The sequence below is a fragment of the Neopelma chrysocephalum genome, unplaced genomic scaffold (genome assembly GCF_003984885.1).
Source record: "Neopelma chrysocephalum unplaced genomic scaffold, ASM398488v2 Primary Assembly neopelma1_74, whole genome shotgun sequence".
NCBI lineage: Eukaryota > Metazoa > Chordata > Aves > Passeriformes > Pipridae > Neopelma > Neopelma chrysocephalum.
Genome location: NW_020897735.1, coordinates 4880007 through 4899485, shown reverse-complemented (window position 1 = coordinate 4899485; position 19479 = coordinate 4880007). Strand labels below are relative to the sequence as shown.

Here is a 19479-nt window from a genome sequence, read left to right as displayed (position 1 = left end):
CCAAGGAAAGTGCCTATTAAAGATTAAGCATAAGCATGTGCTGCTGTGACTGTACCTCAGAAGATGGGATTGATCTATCCTGGATCTAAATCTGGATATCCCACTAGCTTCAGCAGAGTACAGCTGCAAGGAGCAGACTGTCCCACTGAAAGAGATACAAGATTCATAACCCAGTTAATGCATCCTTACTGACACACAGAGCTGAAATTCTGATGAATGAAGCTGATTTTTGGAGTGCTTGAAAGGATACTGCTAAAATCATTACAAGGTTTTTCCTTTAAAAAGTCTTTTCTTATTGTACAAGTCCTAAAATGTGATGTCCTTCTGGTTCATACCTTTTAGATTTTTTCAGTGTTGACTTAAAACTGTTCTCCCTGTTTCTGATTGTTTTATCAAGAGATTGTCTTAAAGGCAAATAAGGTACAAGAAACTAAAGCTCCAGAAAAGCTACCGATTTGGAACAAATAATTTAAGGAATTCATAGACTGAAAACATTGGGATAACTCTTGGGGTCTGAGTGCAATTTTTGACACAGCCTGGTAGTGTTGCATGCTTTGCTGGTTAGCTGTGTTAAAATCCTGTTTGGGTAAAGGGATTCATGTCATGTAAAGTTTGGAACCGTTCGTTGAATAAACTGAAACACAATAAACAGATAAGTGCCACAAAAAGGCTTAAATCTCCTCAGACACTGCAGAAGTTACATAACTGCCCTCATTGGGAGGATGTTTGTGTGGGGACAGCAAGAACAGTGAACCACAGCATTCTGTCACCTTCCTTTTTATTGTCTTATCTCTATCCAGCCCCCTGGAGTACAGGGGAGGAATAGAAAGCATCTGCTTGCAAAGCCACATATTCCAAAGAAAATATTCCATTTCAGAAAACTAGTGGCAGGAGACTTCATACAAGTGTAGGATAATAAGGCAGAGCTCAAATCTTTTTCCTGCACAGCACCATTTAGTTAAGAAAATCCATGGAATCACTAAGGAATTTTAACTGTATCAAGTATTGCAAAGATTTCTGAAAAGGTACAGCAAAAGTAGGCAGAAGATGCAGATTACAAACAACTCACAGAACAGAGGAGAGTTTATTACAGTGTCTTACAAGAGCTCTTCTTCCTCTCCCTCACTCCTAAAAATTACTGTAGGAAGCTTGGGTTTGAAGGCAACATGAAGTGGAACAGCTTTTTACACTACACTGCTCTCCATGAGGAGATGAACCCTCTTCCCTGTGCTCTAGTTCTCAATAGGTGCTTCCATATATAGTTTTTCCAGCAGTTTGTCATAACAGCTCGAGAGGCTGGGGAAGTGCTAAGCCACTCCTGAAACAATCCTCTCTTTCAGCCCTGGCCTTGGGAAAGAGAGCTGTGATCTCCATTCTGGCTTTGTAAGTTCACTCACAAGAGACAGAAAGAGAAAATAAACAGTTTTGAAAGACATAAGTGATTAGTACCAGTTTTCAGGCTGAAACATATGGTACCACCATGGTACAGGGCCTGTCTGATGTCTCATCCTAACAGAGCTGGTCTAAGTCAGATCAAATGTCCTTGTGAAAGCTGCAAGATGCCTCTTTATTATGATGCACCTTCAAAGCAGATCCAGTGCTTGGGTCCTTCAGGTGTTACAGGATTGCTCGTGTTATGCAAATACTAAACAGTTCTTAAAAAAATATATATATACTTGCTGTGACAACTGACAACAGTTAATTTACTACCCATAGGTATTTAAACACAGAAATTTAAACAGCTTTCATTCCTGATCTCCTGAATTAGGACCCTTTCTACAGTTAACACTCTGGCTGTCCAACAGCACCTCCCACTCCACATGAACACAGAAACTCCTATAGCAACAGGCACAGATGAAAACTTAAAAAAAAAATAATAAAAAAATAACCAAGATGAACAGAAAAAAACATCTCACTTCAAGCAGCTTTATAATGCAGGAGTCTGATTAAAGTGGAAATAGTAAAACAGGCAGCAAGACCGAGATGTGACAGTCATTTTACCTCTGCTCACATGACTGCATCGAAGGCACACCGATGACCTTTGAGCCAGTTCAGAAGCTGTCCTTTTATCTGTGAAAGTTCAAGTCAATTGTGCTTTGAATAAATACTTCTCTGTAGTTACACTTGAACTGCTGCATTATATACTAGAAATACAGAAAGTGTCCATGCACAGCCCTGAAGCACTTGGAGTTTAGCCCTTGCCAGGTGAACTCATGGGTCACAGAGGTCGGAGGCATCACCAGCACACAGAGATGGCAGGCACACTCCCACAGAGACACAGCATCCAGAGAGCCCACTGGCCAGACGGAGAACCGGAATGGAAGAAGGATGGAAAGCAAAACTTGCTTGCAGGAGTTCAGCATTCAAGGCTACAACTGCAGAACCCCCACCTATCAAGCTACTGTGGTCCTAGCAGAGGCTCCTGCCAGTTACAAGTTCCCTACTTGGAGTTCATGGCTGGATTCTAACAGGACTCTTCAAGGAATAGTTCAGAGAGCAGCTGAGCTAGTCATTAGTCATTTGCCTTGTTCATTTATTGTTGTCACTGTGTTCGTTCCTAAAAATCCCTCCCTTAAGCTGTAACAGAAAAAAAATTAAAAATCCAGTGCTTAAGACAGAGACCAGCAACTGAATTTTGTAAGGCTTTGGGCTGACTCTTGCTGGAGCACAGCACTGCTTGTAACCAATGGGCTTCCCAGTGCCCTCAGCACTCTCAGTACAACAAAAGCTGTACAGTCCACAGCAACCCTGAGGTAATAAAAGTATAAAGGAAGAGATGGAATAAATGTGAGATATGTACGATAGTCTTGCCACCTAGAAGAGATTCTGAGAAGGACACTCTTGCTAATTACACAACAGGAGCAGCAGTGGAAAAAAAATAAGAGTCAGTATATTTGTGTTTTTCCTTTGTTTTACACACACACTCCCCTTAATTGGTATCCGTGCAGGTTTCCCTGCAGAACTGTCACTAGTGTTAAAAATCAGATCTTTATAGTCTGTCTTTCTGTCTGTACAAAGTGCAGTTGGAATTGATTTTGATCTCCCAAACTGGTTGCAGAAAGGAAAGTCTTCCTCTCCCTTCCATCTAGGTCACCCATCCTAGTTCCCCTCCCTCCTAAGAAGTTTGTAAGAATTAAAAGCCCTACTTAAACATGATCCACTTGAGATTAGTTTTGTCATCTTCTTCCAAAAAAGAAAAACTCGAACAAAGAAAAAAAAAAGGCAAAAAAACCAGAACACACAATCAACGCCTCACCCACCCCAAAAACAATAGTTCCATTTAAAAAAATAAATAAATAGTGTGTATATTTCATGCTGAAAAAAAAAAAAGTCACAGAAAGGATTCATTTTTGGTTTTCCCTCCCCCGAACACGACACCAGGCATTTCCTCCCCCCTCCCCTGACGTAGACAGGATGGTACATTCGACCGGCAATGTGCATCTGTGTTGGAAATGAGCTTCTACTCCTGCACGGTCCCACATGCATCAGGGAGCAATCCAGCTTAGCTGCTAAAGCAGAGCAAAGGCTTTCAGGTGTTTGGGTATGGTCCCTGCCTGTTCCTTTGGTCCGTCTGTTTAAAGGCTCCTTTGCTGCTCCCAGGTCTCTGCTCTTGTCTGTCTCCGTTAAAACTCTGGTCCCACGTTCCCGCGTCACTGGAGCTTCGTTCCCAGCTTGCGCTGTCTGTTCCTGCAACGACAACACGGGGGGACAGGTGAGACAGGGGACACCACCCCTACCAGGGATAAAACCAACCAAAACAGCAGGAAAATACAGGAGGATTAAAGGAAGGCCCTGCTGAGCTCCACACAAAACTAAAGCTGCACCCGACATACCCTACAGGGAGATCAGCCCTTCCCAGTCCTAAACATCCACCCCATCTCCTGTGTACACAACATTATAAACAACTGCCTGCAAACACCAGAGAGCTGAAATACTGCTTATATGAAACATTCTTAAATCCCACACTCCCCAGATCCACCTCTCAGATGCAGCTGTTAACCCACAACTTGGTATTTTTCTTTACTCTGTGCTATTCTACCCACGGCAGTGGCTACATATCAGAAAATTGATTAATAACTGCATCTAACAAGTCAAATCAGCAACAGCTCCTCCATCCCCTGACAGAACTCACCTTGCTTCTGCTCTCGTGACTGTGTACTCAAACCACAGGATGTTGGGAATGAGGCTGGTGTCTCGGATTAAAAAGAACTCTGAAATTGGCCTGAAAATGGACAAGGTGGGGGAAAGGGGAAAATAATTAGACTTTCTCCACCATGATTTTGATTTAACAAAAAAACAACCAAAACAAAAAGAAAAAGGCACAAAATATGCTCCAGAATTAACAGTACTAGCCTATCACTTCAGGCTGGGAAAAGGATTCTTCATTACATTTAATCAAAAGCTCTTTTCTTTCCTTATACAATATTTCCAGACTATATCACATGTAAATGGCTTTGCAATTTTACTAGGTCATTAGACATTCATTAAGAAAGGTCTGTTCTGCTTGCAAAGCTCCTCCAGCACTCTGCCACACCTCTCAGCTTTAGCAGGGCTTTACAAACGTAGCAGTTGATTAAATTCCCTCTCTTCCCCACCCTTAAATCAAGGACATATGATCCTTTGTATAAGCATGCACAAGAAAACATGGAGGAACAAGTAGGTTACACAACAGTCAGTATGCAAAACTGGGACAGAGCCCAGGAATTCTCATTTCTAACATCTGTAACAAGCCTGCACAGAATAAAGAGCCTTACCATGCAGCTATCCTCGGGAAGAGAGGAGTTAGGATCTCTTGTGTGAAGGCAAACCAGGCTATGGCCATAATGCTTCCTGCCACACCTCCATATAGGACTTGGCTCCAGGTGTGGTAAAGCAAATAAACCCTGCAGTGGAAGAGAAGAGTCACCAGACAGGCTTTAAAACAAGAGGAGGCAAGACTCGAGAGCTGAGGTTCCACTGGACCACAGATGCTGTGAGTGAATTATCCTGCAGATGTTAACAGTGGGTTATCTTTTTTCAATAAAAAGCTGGCAAAAACAGTGGGGGAAAAAAACCTGGGAAAAACTCTTCCCTGCTACAGCAGTTTCAGCTTAGAGCACATCTAGTTTGAGCTTAACTCAATAACACTCCACATTCTTCTTCATCTATCCTGATCAGGTGAGGAACTGTTACTGCTGGTTCCCCCCCAGGAGACTTCCAAAGCCAGTAACAAGATAAGTCCCCTCCAAGCCACCAAAGCTGGAGGAACAAGGACAGTATTTTTGCTGTGATTTTGGTGCTCTCCAACGTAACAGGCACAAAGGCTGCACAGCCAGTGCGCTCACTGGGACTGCACCCATTCGGAGAGCTGCACTGTTTGCCTGTTATCTGTGTGCACAAGCTACATTCAAAATTCTTTTCACCCATATATCATAAAGCCATTATTATCATCTTATCTGACCCTCTGCCTAGCACAGGCCACTTGATTTCCTCTGATTTTTTTTTAAATTAGACTACATACCTGTTATGAATTTAAAATAATCAGTAATAAGGAATCAGCTGTAGTGTACAGCCAACTGTGCAAACAGGTAATTACTTTCCTGTGAAAGACATGGCCCTATTTCTAGCTTGAATTTGTCTGTTTTCCAATCACTGGAGCTCACTTGATACTTGTGTGTGTGTGCATACAATTGGTTTTTTTAATCCACTACAGGGGGAAAAAAAAAACATGATCAAAGTTTTGTTTTCTTTATTCATCTTAATACAAATCTTGCAAGTCAAACAGCTATAAATGTTTTGATTAACTAATGCTCAAGCAAAACAATCAGATTGATCAACTGTAGCAATCCATGTGCTGCAGAGGCTGCTGTGCCAAGGCGTGGGGCAATGATTCCACGATTAGTGCTGGAAAGAGGGTGAGGCAGTGAGGCTGGAGCATGGGAATGGAGCCCATAGGGAATTGGTACAAGCTCAGCTGATTTGGGGGTTTATAAATGCTCCTGTGAAGCACCACACATGCAGCACCTTTGCTTATTGTAAAGGTCTCGTGGCAACACAGCGACTTCCACAAAGCTCCGACTTGTAGAGCGCAGTCGAGAATCAGGTGGGAAAAGCAGGATAAGGAATAACAGGGCTGTGACAGGCCACGGGACTGTATGAGAGCATAAGACAAACAGTTGCTCCATACCTACTATATGAGACTAGCAAAGCCACTGTGACGAGGCAGATGGACAGCACATGTCGCCATAGTAAATCCAGAAACCTCGCATTGTTTGTTTGGTGCATTCTGAAAGAGATGGAGAGCCATTAGCACAGGGCAGGGAGCTGAGCAGGCCTTACCTCTGTCCTCACTCCCTCAGGAACCCTAGGAAAGCCCTACTCCAGTGGGGCCATGGGCAGCTCGACCCCATCCCAGCAGCAACCTGTCCCACGGCAGCAGCTACAGAGCAGCCAGAGAGCCACTCGTGTGTCTCTCCAGCTGTCAACAGGGATTGCTTTGATGGAAGGCAGAATGCTCACAGTTACTGCAACTGGTGTGAGAGGCACATGCTGAGCATATGCAACAGGGAGCCAAGACATCAGAGTCCCTCCATCACCCACAGAGCCAGGAGGGACTGTGAGTTTTGTCTTCCTCCACACGTGGAGCCACAAGGCAGAGCCATGCCCCAGCGGGAGCCTCAGGAAAGCACAGCACAGCATGTAAACCCAGTCCTTGGAAAGGGAGGTGAACTAAAAAGTCATGCAAGTGGGCAACAGATATTACCTAAAAGATTGCAGACAACCCCACTGACAAACTGAGTAGACACATGAGAAAGCAGCTCTTCTTTCCTCCTCCCTATTCTCCCCCTCTTCCCTCACACTGGGGGACCATCACAGCTTAGAAAAAGAAAACTGGGAGACCTGTACCCTGACAGGTAAAAGGAGGCCCACCCACCCCCTCAGTTTTCAGCCTTGATAACTCCAGCCCTACATTCAGATGGAGACAGACATGCTCCATCCACCCAGGCCACAGTAAATTGTGCAGGGCCTCAGACTTCATTCCTTTATCCCACTCAAGTGGCACCCAGCAAGGGAGACACATATTTCAGGTGTTTCAACATATTAACAGCCAAAACCTGACTTGGAATTTTTACCTTAAATAAAGGAACAGAAAGGAATAGACAGAGAAAAACCACATGAATTGGGAGTGGCTGGACGGCATCCCATATTTTGTGGTCACTGTTGAATGGGCTTCTGGGAAGAGAAGAAGAAAGAGTATGGTCAAGGTCTACTCTGTACCCAGCAGCTGGAACACTCCAGATGTGAAGCCAGAACACTCTGCTGGAACATGTGCACACAGTTCACAGGACACATCCCTGCTCACATAGCTCTACCAGCCTTCTTACATCCAAACATCCAAAACCAACATGAGGCAAAGGGGAAAATACCCTCCAACCCCTCACAGTCAGCATTCCACTCAGAACTCCACTGACACCACGACACCCACGGTCCATTCCCTACCTTCACACGGCCGAGGCTCCCGGATTACATTTTTTATTAACCAGTTCACTCCCTCGTTGAACGCCAGCCCTCCCAAGAAAGAGATCTGTGAAGGCAAGACAGCTCTGTCACCCCCTCTAAAAGAGCCTTCCACTTACCAGGCTCTCTCTGTTGACAAAACCCCAAACATTATGTTTCTAATTTTCTTTTTTGACTACTAGAGTTAAAACACCTTCCAAATTCACTATGTGAGGAAGGAAAGCATTTATTTTTCAGCTCACTTTGTGTATTTGGCAACACTTTGTGTATAGGCAGCTTTTCAGCTGATGACACAGAATGAGACACAAATGACACTGTACAGCACTTCTGCCAGGACACTTCCACCAGCAAGTGTAGAAAGTGGCATTTTTTTAACAGGGCAGGTTTTTGGGGATTGGCTTTTCCAGATGACCAACAGGGGGAGTGCAGACACTATTATTTGGGTAAATAGCTTAAAATAAAGGTGACTTTTTAGGCTTTCTGTCTTTTCCCTCTATGCCTATTTTCATCTTGAAGTTGCTGTCTTCAGTTTAAAATGGATTCACATTCTGAGCTAAGCCAGACTGGTAGCATTTATTTTTACTCTTTAATTCCACAGCCCATACACCTTCCCTAAATTAGTCCTGCTGCTGTGATCAGATTCCCAGCTGGTGATGACACTCTGCCTCCTTAACACTCAGTCCCATTCCAGATGGTGAAGGAATTTTTCACTCCATACCCTGAGCCCTGGGTCAGGCAGTGTCTCTCTCCAGCTCAATGGTGACTTCCCACACGAAGAACCGGGAATCAACCTCCACAATTGTCTCCTTACCAACACCTAACAAGTCCCTGTATAAACCCATAAATCTGTGCAAGAGTTACTCTGGCTCATTCTGTCTTTTGGGTCAACAAGAAACCTTTGGATTGCCAAAACTTAACAGCTGCCTTTCCTAGTTAGAAGGCCCATTCCCAGGTCCCTCAAGCCACTGGTTCCCATGACACCGTGGCCCTGTATTAGAAATCTGCTGTCAAAACCCTTTCAGTGGCCCCTATTTTATCTGTTTACTGAGGGTAAATGTTACAAGAGGTTTATACAGAATTTATCCATGACACTGATTCCCAACTACCTTTCAGAGCAGACAGAAAGCATTATGTGTTACAAGAATTCGGACAGAAGAAAGCCTCTCCAGTCCCTGGTATTCAATTCACAGCTGAGAAGCAGCCCTTAAAGTCAGATCCACTCCCCTGGGAATCTGTAGGTTTTATTTTGTATCCCCTTTTCCATCTCAGTAGTTCTAAGAAAGTACATCCTCCTGAGTTACACACACCATTTCCTGCATATGCTGCCCAGCTTGAAGGAACCTACTAAGTGCTATGATCCTACTGGATCTTGGGAGGGTTCCCACTCTGCAAACAGCATTCTTTACTTCCTCAGACATCTCCCTCGATGGTTTTGGACAGATCATGTACAAAACACACCACAGAGCAACAGAGAAATCAGCAAAGGCTGAGCAGCCTTTTAACCTGGTACTGGTGCTAAGTGTCTCCTGCTGTTCTGTGACAGGAAGATGCCTTACCTAGGCTTGCACTTTAAAGAGAGAAAAACAAGTGTGAACACAGGAGCACCAGGTGACAAAGGAAGAGGCTTTAGTCATAAGGAGAGGCTGGGAAGGGAGAGAAGGACTCACCGTGTGAAGCTCTCTCTTGAATATGATGAGTGTTACAAAGCCAACAATAATGAATATTGGACCAAGACTCAAATAAGCTAAAAGCTGACCAGAGAAATCACCTGGGGAAACAAACAAGAGACACAAATCAGTTTGAACTTCACAGGTAACTTGCCTGCCACCAGAGCATGGCTCAGCTGGAGCCCTGGATCACTGGGAGCAGAGGGGCAATCCTGGGTTGCAGAGTGACCCAGAGGAGCCAAGGCAAGGAGACAGCAGTGCTCACATGCAGGCTCAAAATCAGGGATGAGAGGAGCCTGGCATCCTTCAGCAGAGTTTGCTGCCACCCAATTTACAACAATGACCACAGGTGTGGGCCCAGAGTCACTTTAATCCAACATAAGCACAGGCTGCTGCAAAAGAAGCAGCATCTTTCCCTCCCCCCCTCATTCATTTTGCCTCCCTATGCCAGCAATTACCAGCAAACACTCCCCAAACAAATCCTTTCCCACTCCCTTACTAAAATGGGTTCGTTTTCAGCTGGATCAGCTTCCTAATCTGTCTCACCATGTGTCTGCACGAACACTAGCATTAGCAAAATGGGGAGGAAATAAATAGCTAAACATAGCAGGAGATAACAAGGAAATAAAGGAGACTCTGCCTTTTTAACCAGTAGCCCACTTGTGTGACACAGAAGGGGCTTTGAGCCTCCAAACCAAATAACTAATGGTCTGGTTGTCCCCGAGGGAGAATCAGGGAGCAGCAATGGGACCTCACAAGAGGTCATAAGATCCCTCAAAAACTTTATCCTGAACGATCCCAGACACAGAAGCAGGCAGCAACAGTAAAGAGCAGCTGTGTGTTTAGATCCATGTTTCTCTTGCCTCTCTTCCCAGAAAAGGGACACACACAGAAGCATTTTGAGAGAAGATGGCAGCATGAATTCCAGGGAAACACAAAAATAGAGAAATTTTGCTCCAAGACCAGCAATTCATATCAGAAGAGTGAGAACTGTCTACCTGAGAATCTTTAAAGATAGAAGTCACCACAAACCCACTGTATGAACCCAGTGAGCAACCAAAGACATGGGTACTTTGTGTACTGGTTCTGAGACCAGATCCTCTCCATCCCATCACTAAACACAAAAGGATCAGCCCCCACACAAATTTATCCTTCCTCTCTCCTCTCTGAAGGAAACAGGATGCCTCTGCAAGGCTGAGCATTGGACTCATTCCTAGATCAATTCCACTGCAAGATACTGAGTCTCCCCAGCCCACGCACCCACATTTTAAAGCAGCACTTGGCAGAAAGGACTTTAACCTCAGCCTCTGAGTGCTGGGACTGATAAAGAAGTTATTGCCCTGCTACAACAAAGTTCATGCTGCTGATGTTGTTGCCACATAGCTGTGGTTACACCAGGTACAGTGCACGGAAGCCTCTGGAATCCCAGATTCTAGGTCAGATTTGGGAACCAGCAACAGCATCAGCAAGGATTACTAGCAGGAGTGTTAGTCTGCACCAGTGAAATTAGGAAGACTTGGAGGACAAAATCCCCAAGCACACTGGGCTTTCACTGAAGTGAGGTTCTATTTTGGTTTTAACCTGAAAAGCATCGGAAGACTCTGAATTTGAAACTTTTCCTGCACCATATGGCAGGTTTGCCTCACATCAGGTGGGTTCCAAATGCTCCCAAAGCAGAACAGCAACGGATTGTGGCAGCACAAAGAGGATGCGACAGGATCAGTTACCTGGCAATTGAAAATCAAGCCCCTTATGGTTTTACACAAATCAGAAACTCTCAACAAAATGAATCCTGTCTTCAAGGAATTCATGAGACAAAGCACCAGACAATCAAACTATCCCGGAAGCCTTAGGAATATTTTCCAATAGTCTCACTTCCAGCATTACCAACAGAAGAGAGCTCATCATCAAGGAATCACCACATTTCAGATCATTCACTCTGTTAACCCACAGTACATAAAAACTCAGCACTTCCAGACTAGAAGCTGTAATTTTGTCAAGTAGAAACCAAACTAGATAATTTATCTTCTGGGGGGGTTCTATTTCTTGTGCAGATGGTGGAGGAATACTTAAGCAAGTAGTCTTTTAATTTAAATAGGACCAGCAGTACCAAATTCAAGATCCTCTTATCCTGTTATGTCACATGGTAACATTCCCAATAAATCAAACTACCCAGACTTCACAACTCCCACTGATTTTGAACACCTGCCTCTCCAACTCTGCCTGGAAACACCCTGGACAACTGGGAAAACGGGAAGATTTCCTGTCATTCTGCAGAGAAAAGGCCTGGCCAGGTTTCTCCCTTAAATTTGTCCAGTGTGAGAAGAGATCCAGAAAGTCCCAGAGTGCAGAACCAGAAACCATCACTCCCAGATGTTGCCTGCAAGCACCAAGTCCTTCATCAATCTTAACACAAAAGCTCCTCAAACATTTCAGCTGTCCATTTAGAGCGGAACAGATAGCATTAATCATACTTCATATTACTGTAGCTAACAGCAATTAAACAGGCATGTCCTGAGGCCACTTTTTCTAGGGGAGGAGGCAGATAAATAGCTGAGCACTATCTGAAGGAGCTACACAAGAGCCCACAAATGCCTCGCTGGATCAGCAGCTCCAGGCAGAGCTGCACTAACTAAACCAGCTCCGAAATGAGTGGAAATCCCCAGTGAAGGAGGCAGAGTGAGCTCTGAGAGAAAGGCCAGCGCTGATCACCGCACAGAGCTCCGGGGGCCTCCCAGCCTGATTACTGATGTCACTCCCATCTCCTCTCACGCTCCAGTGCGCTCCCAGACTTATTCCCAGGGAAAGGAGACGTGCAGGAGAGCCACGGTTTGAAGTCCAGTAAGATCTAGCAAGCAGCATCCCCCCTCCTTTTTTATAAAGATTAATTTTCCTTTATTTTACTAAGCTTGGGAATTTTAAAGCAATTCCTCCAACCGGTAAGAACAGAGACAAAACCTCTGCAAAAATGCCAAAGGAGAATCTATTTAATGTATACCTTGGGGTTTGTTTAGTTTTAAATTCTGCTTTTTTTGAAGTCCAGCCTTCCCTGGACATCCTCGGGAGCTCCAAAAGCAAAAATACAGAAGGCAGTAGCTCATTTTTGGGCAGCCAAGAGATAAATACGTGCAGCACTATACATAGCTCAGACACACAAGGCTATTTTTTTCAGCCTTCATTCAGCATCTACTTCTGCTCCAATTCAACATTTTACCCAGCATCCTTTCGGTGGAAATATCTGAGCTTCACCACATCAGCCTAACCTGTATAGGATGTAAAAATGTGAATCAACAGCCCCCAAACCACATCCTACCGCAAGATTGAGCTTTGCCACCACCACTTCCTATTGAAGCATCTATTTGTGGCCCTGCTGCTGGTCGTGTGTTCTTGGCCAAGTGCATGTGTGCAAGTTGCACAGACAACACGCAGTGGATGTGTGTCATGGGCATTTACATCACTAAATATTCATGCTCTAAGAGAGCCATTTCCTCAGCTTGCACATGTGGGACAGCGAAAATATCTTCAGGAGGCTTCAAATGATGGCACAAAGGCAGGAATCGGACATAACTTCTGCAGGGAGATTAAACATAAACCTCTGCATTAAAGCAGCCAAACAGGAGCGGGATCTGCTTCTTCCAACAGATACTGCTCAGCTATGGAATGAGCCCTGACTTGTGAGCTCCCACCCAGCACAGAATCACAGGAGGGTTATCAGAACAAACATTCCTATAGGAACAGCACGTGCTGACACTGAACAGCAACATGAACTGCTGAGCCAAGGCACCCACACAGCCCCAGCACCTTTGCTCTGATGCACCCCTTCACCCATGGGGTAATTCTGCACACCAGCCCCTCCAGCTCTGCCTGGCTGTAGGAAATAACCTGGGCAACTGGGAAAATGGGAAGATTCCCTGTCATTCTGCAGAGAAAAGGTCTAATCAAGTTTGTCTCCTTAAAGAATTTGTCCAGTGTGAGAAGAGGAGGTCCAGAAAGTCCCAGAGCTTTAAGAATCCCAGCTGCACTGAAGAGAGGAAGTTTTTTTCTTTTCTCCAAATAGTAATTAAAAACCCCAAACAAACCAGGAACTCAATGTTTCTCCAGTGAAACTCACCCTACAGACAGGAAGTTCCTGAAGATGAGTTTTAAGCCTGCAGCACAAAGTCATCCCATGCAAAGCAATGAATACGGGAAAAAACAACCCTAATTATACACATGACATGACAGGATTTAGTTCAGTTGTTATCAAACAAAACCCCTCAGACTCAGTGTGAGCCAATACCTTCAGAGTAGCATCCAGTGCTCTGCAGCAGTGAAAAAGGCAAGAAGAACATTTTTAAGAGCAAAACAGAAGTCACTGTTACAGCACTACAAAAATTTATTATGCAATTCTGGTGTCACAGCTAAAAAGGGAGACTACACACAGGAAAGGCAAATTGAAAGAGGGCAAAGATAAGTATGTGACAGCAGCCATTCAGAAAACATCAAATAACTCAGATTTTCAGCTCGAAAAGGAAAGCAGAGAATGTAACAGTTCCATAAAGTCATGAATTATATGGAGAAATGGACAGCAAACAATTGTTACCTCTCACTGCACATGAGAAGGAGAGTGTTTGATGGAATTACTGAGAAGTGGACTTAGAAAGAAACAACAACCACATTAAGCTGCAAAGCTCAGTGCCAAAGATACTGTGAGATCCAAAGCGGAAATGGATTCAAAGAGCAATTAGACATACAGCTTTTATACATCCATCAAAGGACTTAACGGTCCTGATGCAATCACCAGCTCATTACTGGAAGGACATACAGAAGAAGGATTGTTCCTGCCTACCTGCCAGCAACCCAGCACTGCCAGATCATTCCTTGGTCTCACCAAAGTACAGTTGCTGATAAGAAAAGCTTCAGGATCAAAAAATTCTGAAAGCAGCACCAGGATGACATTTTTCCAGGCTGTCCTCTGCAGCAGCATGCTTTAGCACACTCAAGCAGCACTGCCTGGCTGGTTTCTTCTCCCTGTGTTTGATCCTGACATTCCCTAAGGGCAGTATTTCAGCTCTCCAAGATCCCATTCCTCAGACCAGTCTGCAGTTGATTACCACAACGTTCATCCACTGTTTCTCATTTATTTTGCTCAAAGCGGACATCACAGAAAGCCCTGGAGAGCTGTGCAGCCACACGAGCAGTAAAGATGGGTTTGGTGTATCACTATTGATAAGGAAACACTAAATCAGGACAAGGAGGATCAGCACCCTTCTGGAGACACCTCTCCCCTTCACATTTACAAGAAGCAGCCCCAAACCAGGCTTTGTGTGGCAGGCACAAATCAGCAGTGACAGCTTTTTACCTGCTCACAGCGAGCGGGACCGTCACTCGTGGCAGATGAAAGCCGGGGTGGCAGCAGTTCTGTGCTGGAAGTCTTTAAAGACCTGAGATTTTAAGAGCTGGTTGCCACAGAGGCTCAGCATCCTCAGGATCAGCCAAGAGCCAGAGCTTTTTGCCACACAGCAGTGCATGACATGCCAAGACAGCTTAATAATTTATGTTGGTAAAAGCAGGATCTATTTCTCGTTCTGACCCTCTCAGCAGCACGAGGCCACATTAACTCCACAGTGCTGAGCACGCTGCCAACATCATTATTTTATAAATATACATTATCTAGAAGCTTTATGGACCTGGACTTAAGCTGTACACAGGCAGAACGTAAACAGCTTTCTAAATAAAGTCAGAGCACTTTCCCCAAATCCAGGTAAAAGCATCAGACCTACCACCTTACTGCAAGTCATTTTTTCAGACCACAATGTAGTCTACCTAGACTTTAGTAAAGCCTTTAAAGCCATTTCCCACAGCATTCTCCTGCAGAACATCCATGGCTTGGGTGGTGCACTGTTCAGTGGGTAAAAAACTGGCTGATGGCTGGGCCCAGAGTGGTGGGGAATGGAGATAAATCCAGCAACACCCCTAAAACCAGGGGTGTTCCCCAGGGCTCAGTACTGGGGCAGGTTCTGTTTAATATCTTTATCAATGATCTGGATGAGGGGATGGAGAGCACTCTCAGGCAGTTTGCAAATGACACCAAGTTGGGCAGGAATTTTGATCAGCTGGAGGGCAGGAAGGCTCTGCAGAGGGATCTGGACAGGCTGGATCCAGGGGCTGAGGCCAACTGTATGAGGCTTAACAAGGCCAAGTGCTGGGTCCTGCATCCATGGAATACCCCAGTTTGGGGGAACAGTGGCTGGAAAGCTGGAAAAGGACCTGGGGGTGCTGTTTGACAGCAGCTGAACATAATCCCATCTATGCCCAGGTGGGCAAGAAGGCCAATGGCACCTGGGTTGTACCAGTAATGGTGTGGGCACAGAATCAGGGCAGTGACCGTCCCCCTGTGCTGAGCACTGGTGAGGCACCACCTCCAATCTTAGGGTCAGTTTTGAGCCCCTCACAACAAGACACTGAGGGGCTGGAGCATGTCCAGAGAAGGGATGGAGCTGGGGAAGGGTCTGGAGCACCTGGAGCGGCTGAGGGAGCTGGGGGGGCTCAGCCTGGAGAAAAGGAGGCTCAGGGGGACCTTCTCACTCTCTATAACTCCCTGAAAGGAAGGCAGAGCCAGGTGGGGGTCAGGTTGTGCTCCCAGGGAACAAGGGACAGGACGAGAGGAAACAGCCTCAAGTTGTGCCAGGAGAGGTTCAGGTTGGATAGTCAGAAAAATTTCTTCATGGAAAGGGTTGTCCAGCCCTGTCAGTGTCCATCCTCATCCACACATAACCCTCATCTCAATGCTGATTTACCCCCACACACAATCATCTCCTCCCTTTCCCTGTGTAAGACACTCTCAATGCAGAGAGAAAATAATCGAGTTATGTCACACTGCTCAAGATCTGACAGATAACCCTTGTGCAACAACTTCCACCACCTTCATTTCCCAAACCAATCCAACAAATGGAGCACAGAATGTGCTCTGTGTATTCTGCCAGGTTCAGATAAGGAGATGAGATACAGAGATGAATATATCAGTCCTACTGGGAAGATTATTCCCCATCTCCCCCAAACTGTAAAATTAACATATTTGAGAAGGGGGATGGCAGAAGTGTGTACAGGGTGAAAGAAAATGCAAGCCAGAAAAGGAAATGCCAGTACTTCACATAAAGTACCTCAGAAAACCACAAAACAGCCATGAGAGGGAGGGCCAAGAAATAATGCATCTCCAGTGCCAGATCTTTTCAGTTGTCACATTTCAAGTCTCCTGGCTAAATGGGCACTTTCAACCCAGAAGATCCCTAAGCACTGTAGAAGCTTTAGGAATTGCACTACTGAGAGGAGCTTTCATCAGGAACTAAAATTCAGCTATCGAAACGGGACATACAGCAACACAACGCAAGTTAGGGGGGACTCACTGGGAGAACTGGAAATACTGAGGATAGTGTTAACACCAAAGTGGGACTTTGAGCACGTGCTCAACACTAACACTCTGACACTTCATTTTTTTATTATCTACAAGCACTTAAAACCAGCAGAGCACAAAGCACCTGAAGAGGAGCTCCAAAGGACCACAGTTACTGATGAGACACCACTTATGCTGCTGCTCTCTGAACACAGACTGGTGCCTCTTGCACAGTGACAGATCAGGGATTCATCCCAACACAACCTGGGCCAGGCTGCTCTGGTGTGCAGCACCACAGGGATCCAGGGGCACAGGACCTTTAGGGATCACACCTGTCCCAGCTGGAACAGCCCATCCTGTATTCAAGCACCTGCCTGGACCCAAACCCACCTTGCCACGAGCTGAGCTACAGGACACCCTGTGCCTGGAGTCCTCCAGGCGTTTCCCTCAGCGCTCCCTGACTCAAGCGCTCCCAGAAAAGCCATCAAACCCACCTCGGGGACACGGCCACGGTGCCACTGCCCTGCTCCCAGCACTGCCACCAAACCCACTTGGCATCGGAGCCCACCTCAGGGCAGGGACCACCCTGTCACTGCCTCACTCCCAGCGCTGCCACCAGACCCACCTGGCAGCCAAGCCCACGCTGGGGACAGTGACACCCTGCCACCCCCACTCCTCTCACAGCCCCAGACCCACTGGCAGCCGAACCCGCCCCGGGGACAGAGACCACCCTGCCATGGCCCCGCTCCCTGGGGTGCCACGAGGCTCCCAGAGCCCGCTGTCCCTGTGTCACAGCACGCCAGACCCCCAGCACGGGAGGCAGGGAGGTGACACCGACCCCACCGCGCTGCTGAGGGGAGCGGCACAACATGGGTGGGACCCTCGCCTCGATGCCGGGGGCTACCACACATGGCCAGGGGGCTGCAGGGGGGGCCAGGAGGCGGTGTGGGGCGGGGAGGGCGGCACTGGAGGGCCGGGACGGAGCCGCCCCCTCCCCGGGCTCTTCCCCGTGCCCCCCCCCCGCAGCCCCCCAGCCCGGCGCCCCCCACCGCGCATGCGCAGCGCCGCTCCCGCCGAGGCTCACAATCTGGCAGCGCGCCCCGCCGCCCCCCAGCGCGCACGCGCGCCCCGCCGCCCCAGCGCCGCCGCTCAATGGCTCACTATTTGGCAGCCGCCAGCCCGGCCCTCGGCGGCGCCGCGGGGCGGCGGGAGGGGCCCCGCCGCGGGCCGACGGGGCGGCGCGGGGGCCCGGCGGGGGCGAAACGGAGCGTTACCTGCAGGGTACTCGACGTGAGTGAGGGAGACCGGCCGCCACGGCGCGGGCAGCGAGCACTCGCCGACTGCGGCCATCTTACCCGGATACCGGGCCGGGCCACCGCGGCCAATCGGGGCGCGCTTAAGGGGCGGTGCGGCCAATGGGCGGGGGCGCGGGGAGCGGCGGGCCAATGGCGGCGCGCGGCAGGTGAGGCGCCGGCCAGCCCAGCGCCGCCCAATTAAACACCCGGCCCGGGCAGCGCCGCAGCCAATCGGTTGCCGGCACCGCTGCCCAGCAGGGGGCGGGCACAGGGAGGGGCGCAGCCAGTCGGAAGAAAGGCGGGCGGCAGAGCGCGTCGTCATTGGCCGGAGGGGTGGTGCGGATTAGCCAATCAGCGACTCGCACTGGCGGCTGCTCTCAGCCAATCAGCGGCGGCGCTGGCGCGGCGGGCGCGGGGCGCTGAGGCGGGGGCTCGGCGGGCAAATGGCCGGGCTCGGTTCCCCTCACAGCCCCGGCGGGGACAACCCGGGCTCCTCTCACAGCCCTCACACCCCGTGGGAACAGCCTCGGGTCCACTCACACCCAGGCGGGAACAGCCCGGGCTCCTCTCACATCCCCAGTGGGAAAAGCCAGGGATATCCTCAAACCCCCGGCGGGTCCCGCTCTGAGCTCCCCTCACACCCCTGAGGGGGACATGTCTGGGCCGGGCTCCCCTCACACTCCTCCTGCAGCCCCCTCAGTCGCTGTTAAAAAAAAAACAACAAAAAACACCACATTAAAAAATATGTGTTTTTTAAATTAGAATCGTTCATTTTAAAAGGGCATTGCTACATTAACCTCCACCTTGCAGCATCACTGTGCTACCCCGAGCACATTTTTACTTGCACCACACAGGAGTGATTCACTGATAAGGTCCAAGCTCCATTGAAAATACATATTTATTTGGGGTTTTTTTAAATAACACTAGGAAGAAGATAGATTTTTATAACCACATCCAGCTCTGTAAAGAACGAGCACCTCCCCTGTGAATATGCACACGTGAAAATAAAAGCCTGGAATAAAGTCATTGAATCACAGAAGGGTTTGTGTTGGAAGGGACCTTAAAGCTCCTCTGTTTCACCCCCCGCCATGGGCAGGGACACCTTCCACTAGCCCAGGTTGCTCCAAGCCCCGTCCAACCTGGCCTTGGACACTTCCAGGGATGGGGCAGCCACAGCTTCTCTGGGCAACCTGTGCCAGGGCCTCCCCACCCTCACAGGGAACAATTTCTTCCTACTATCTAAGCCCTGGAAGAAAATCAGGTACATCCCTTAAAGGTTCTGCAAAGGCCAGGCAACACATGGTCCAGGTGACACCTTTTTTTGGTCCCCAAATACCTTTAACTACTGAAATCACCCACTTTGAAGACCAAGCCAAAGGGATGTTCCCATATGTGACCCCAGAGGTAAAACTTACCTGGGGAGCCTGAGGAAAAGCAGGACATAGACAGTGCAGCACTGCAAAAGTGAGATACACGAGCAGCATTGCACAGAAAAGCTTTCAGAAGGCAAATCCACCTTCAGACCAAACCACCAAAGTTAATTCAATTTAAAAAAATAAAACTTACAGAAAAATAAATATGCAAGAGTACTGCAAGAAGTGATAAACACAGGCACAGGGTCACGCCTTTAATTTGTGTCAGGAAAGCA

General features: G+C 47.5%; 1 protein-coding gene across 1 annotated transcript; it reads right to left on the bottom strand.

Annotated features, from left to right (window-relative positions):
• Positions 1–1398: 1398 nt before the first annotated feature.
• Positions 1399–17911, bottom strand: DOLPP1 (dolichyldiphosphatase 1). Its single transcript, XM_027687400.1, has 8 exons — positions 17811–17911; positions 9165–9265; positions 7480–7564; positions 7113–7212; positions 6167–6265; positions 4755–4883; positions 4133–4222; positions 1399–3687 (listed from the first exon to the last, which is right to left on the bottom strand). Exons 1-8 carry the CDS (start codon positions 17884–17886, stop codon positions 3651–3653), a joined length of 717 nt encoding a protein of 238 aa, XP_027543201.1. The 5' UTR covers positions 17887–17911; the 3' UTR covers positions 1399–3650.
• Positions 17912–19479: the final 1568 nt, after the last annotated feature.

Excerpts from the sequence above, each read along its gene's own strand:
- DOLPP1 (XM_027687400.1), bottom strand. The coding sequence starts at position 17,886 with ATGGCCGCAGTCGGCGAGTGCTCGCTGCCCGCGCCGTGGCGGCCGGTC. Across the intron at positions 7,213-7,479 it reads GGAGCCTCGGCCGTGTGAAG|AAGCCCATTCAACAGTGACC; the intron begins GTAGGGAATGGA and ends TTCTCTTCCCAG. Across the intron at positions 4,223-4,754 it reads TTCCCGAGGATAGCTGCATG|GCCAATTTCAGAGTTCTTTT; the intron begins GTAAGGCTCTTT and ends GTCCATTTTCAG.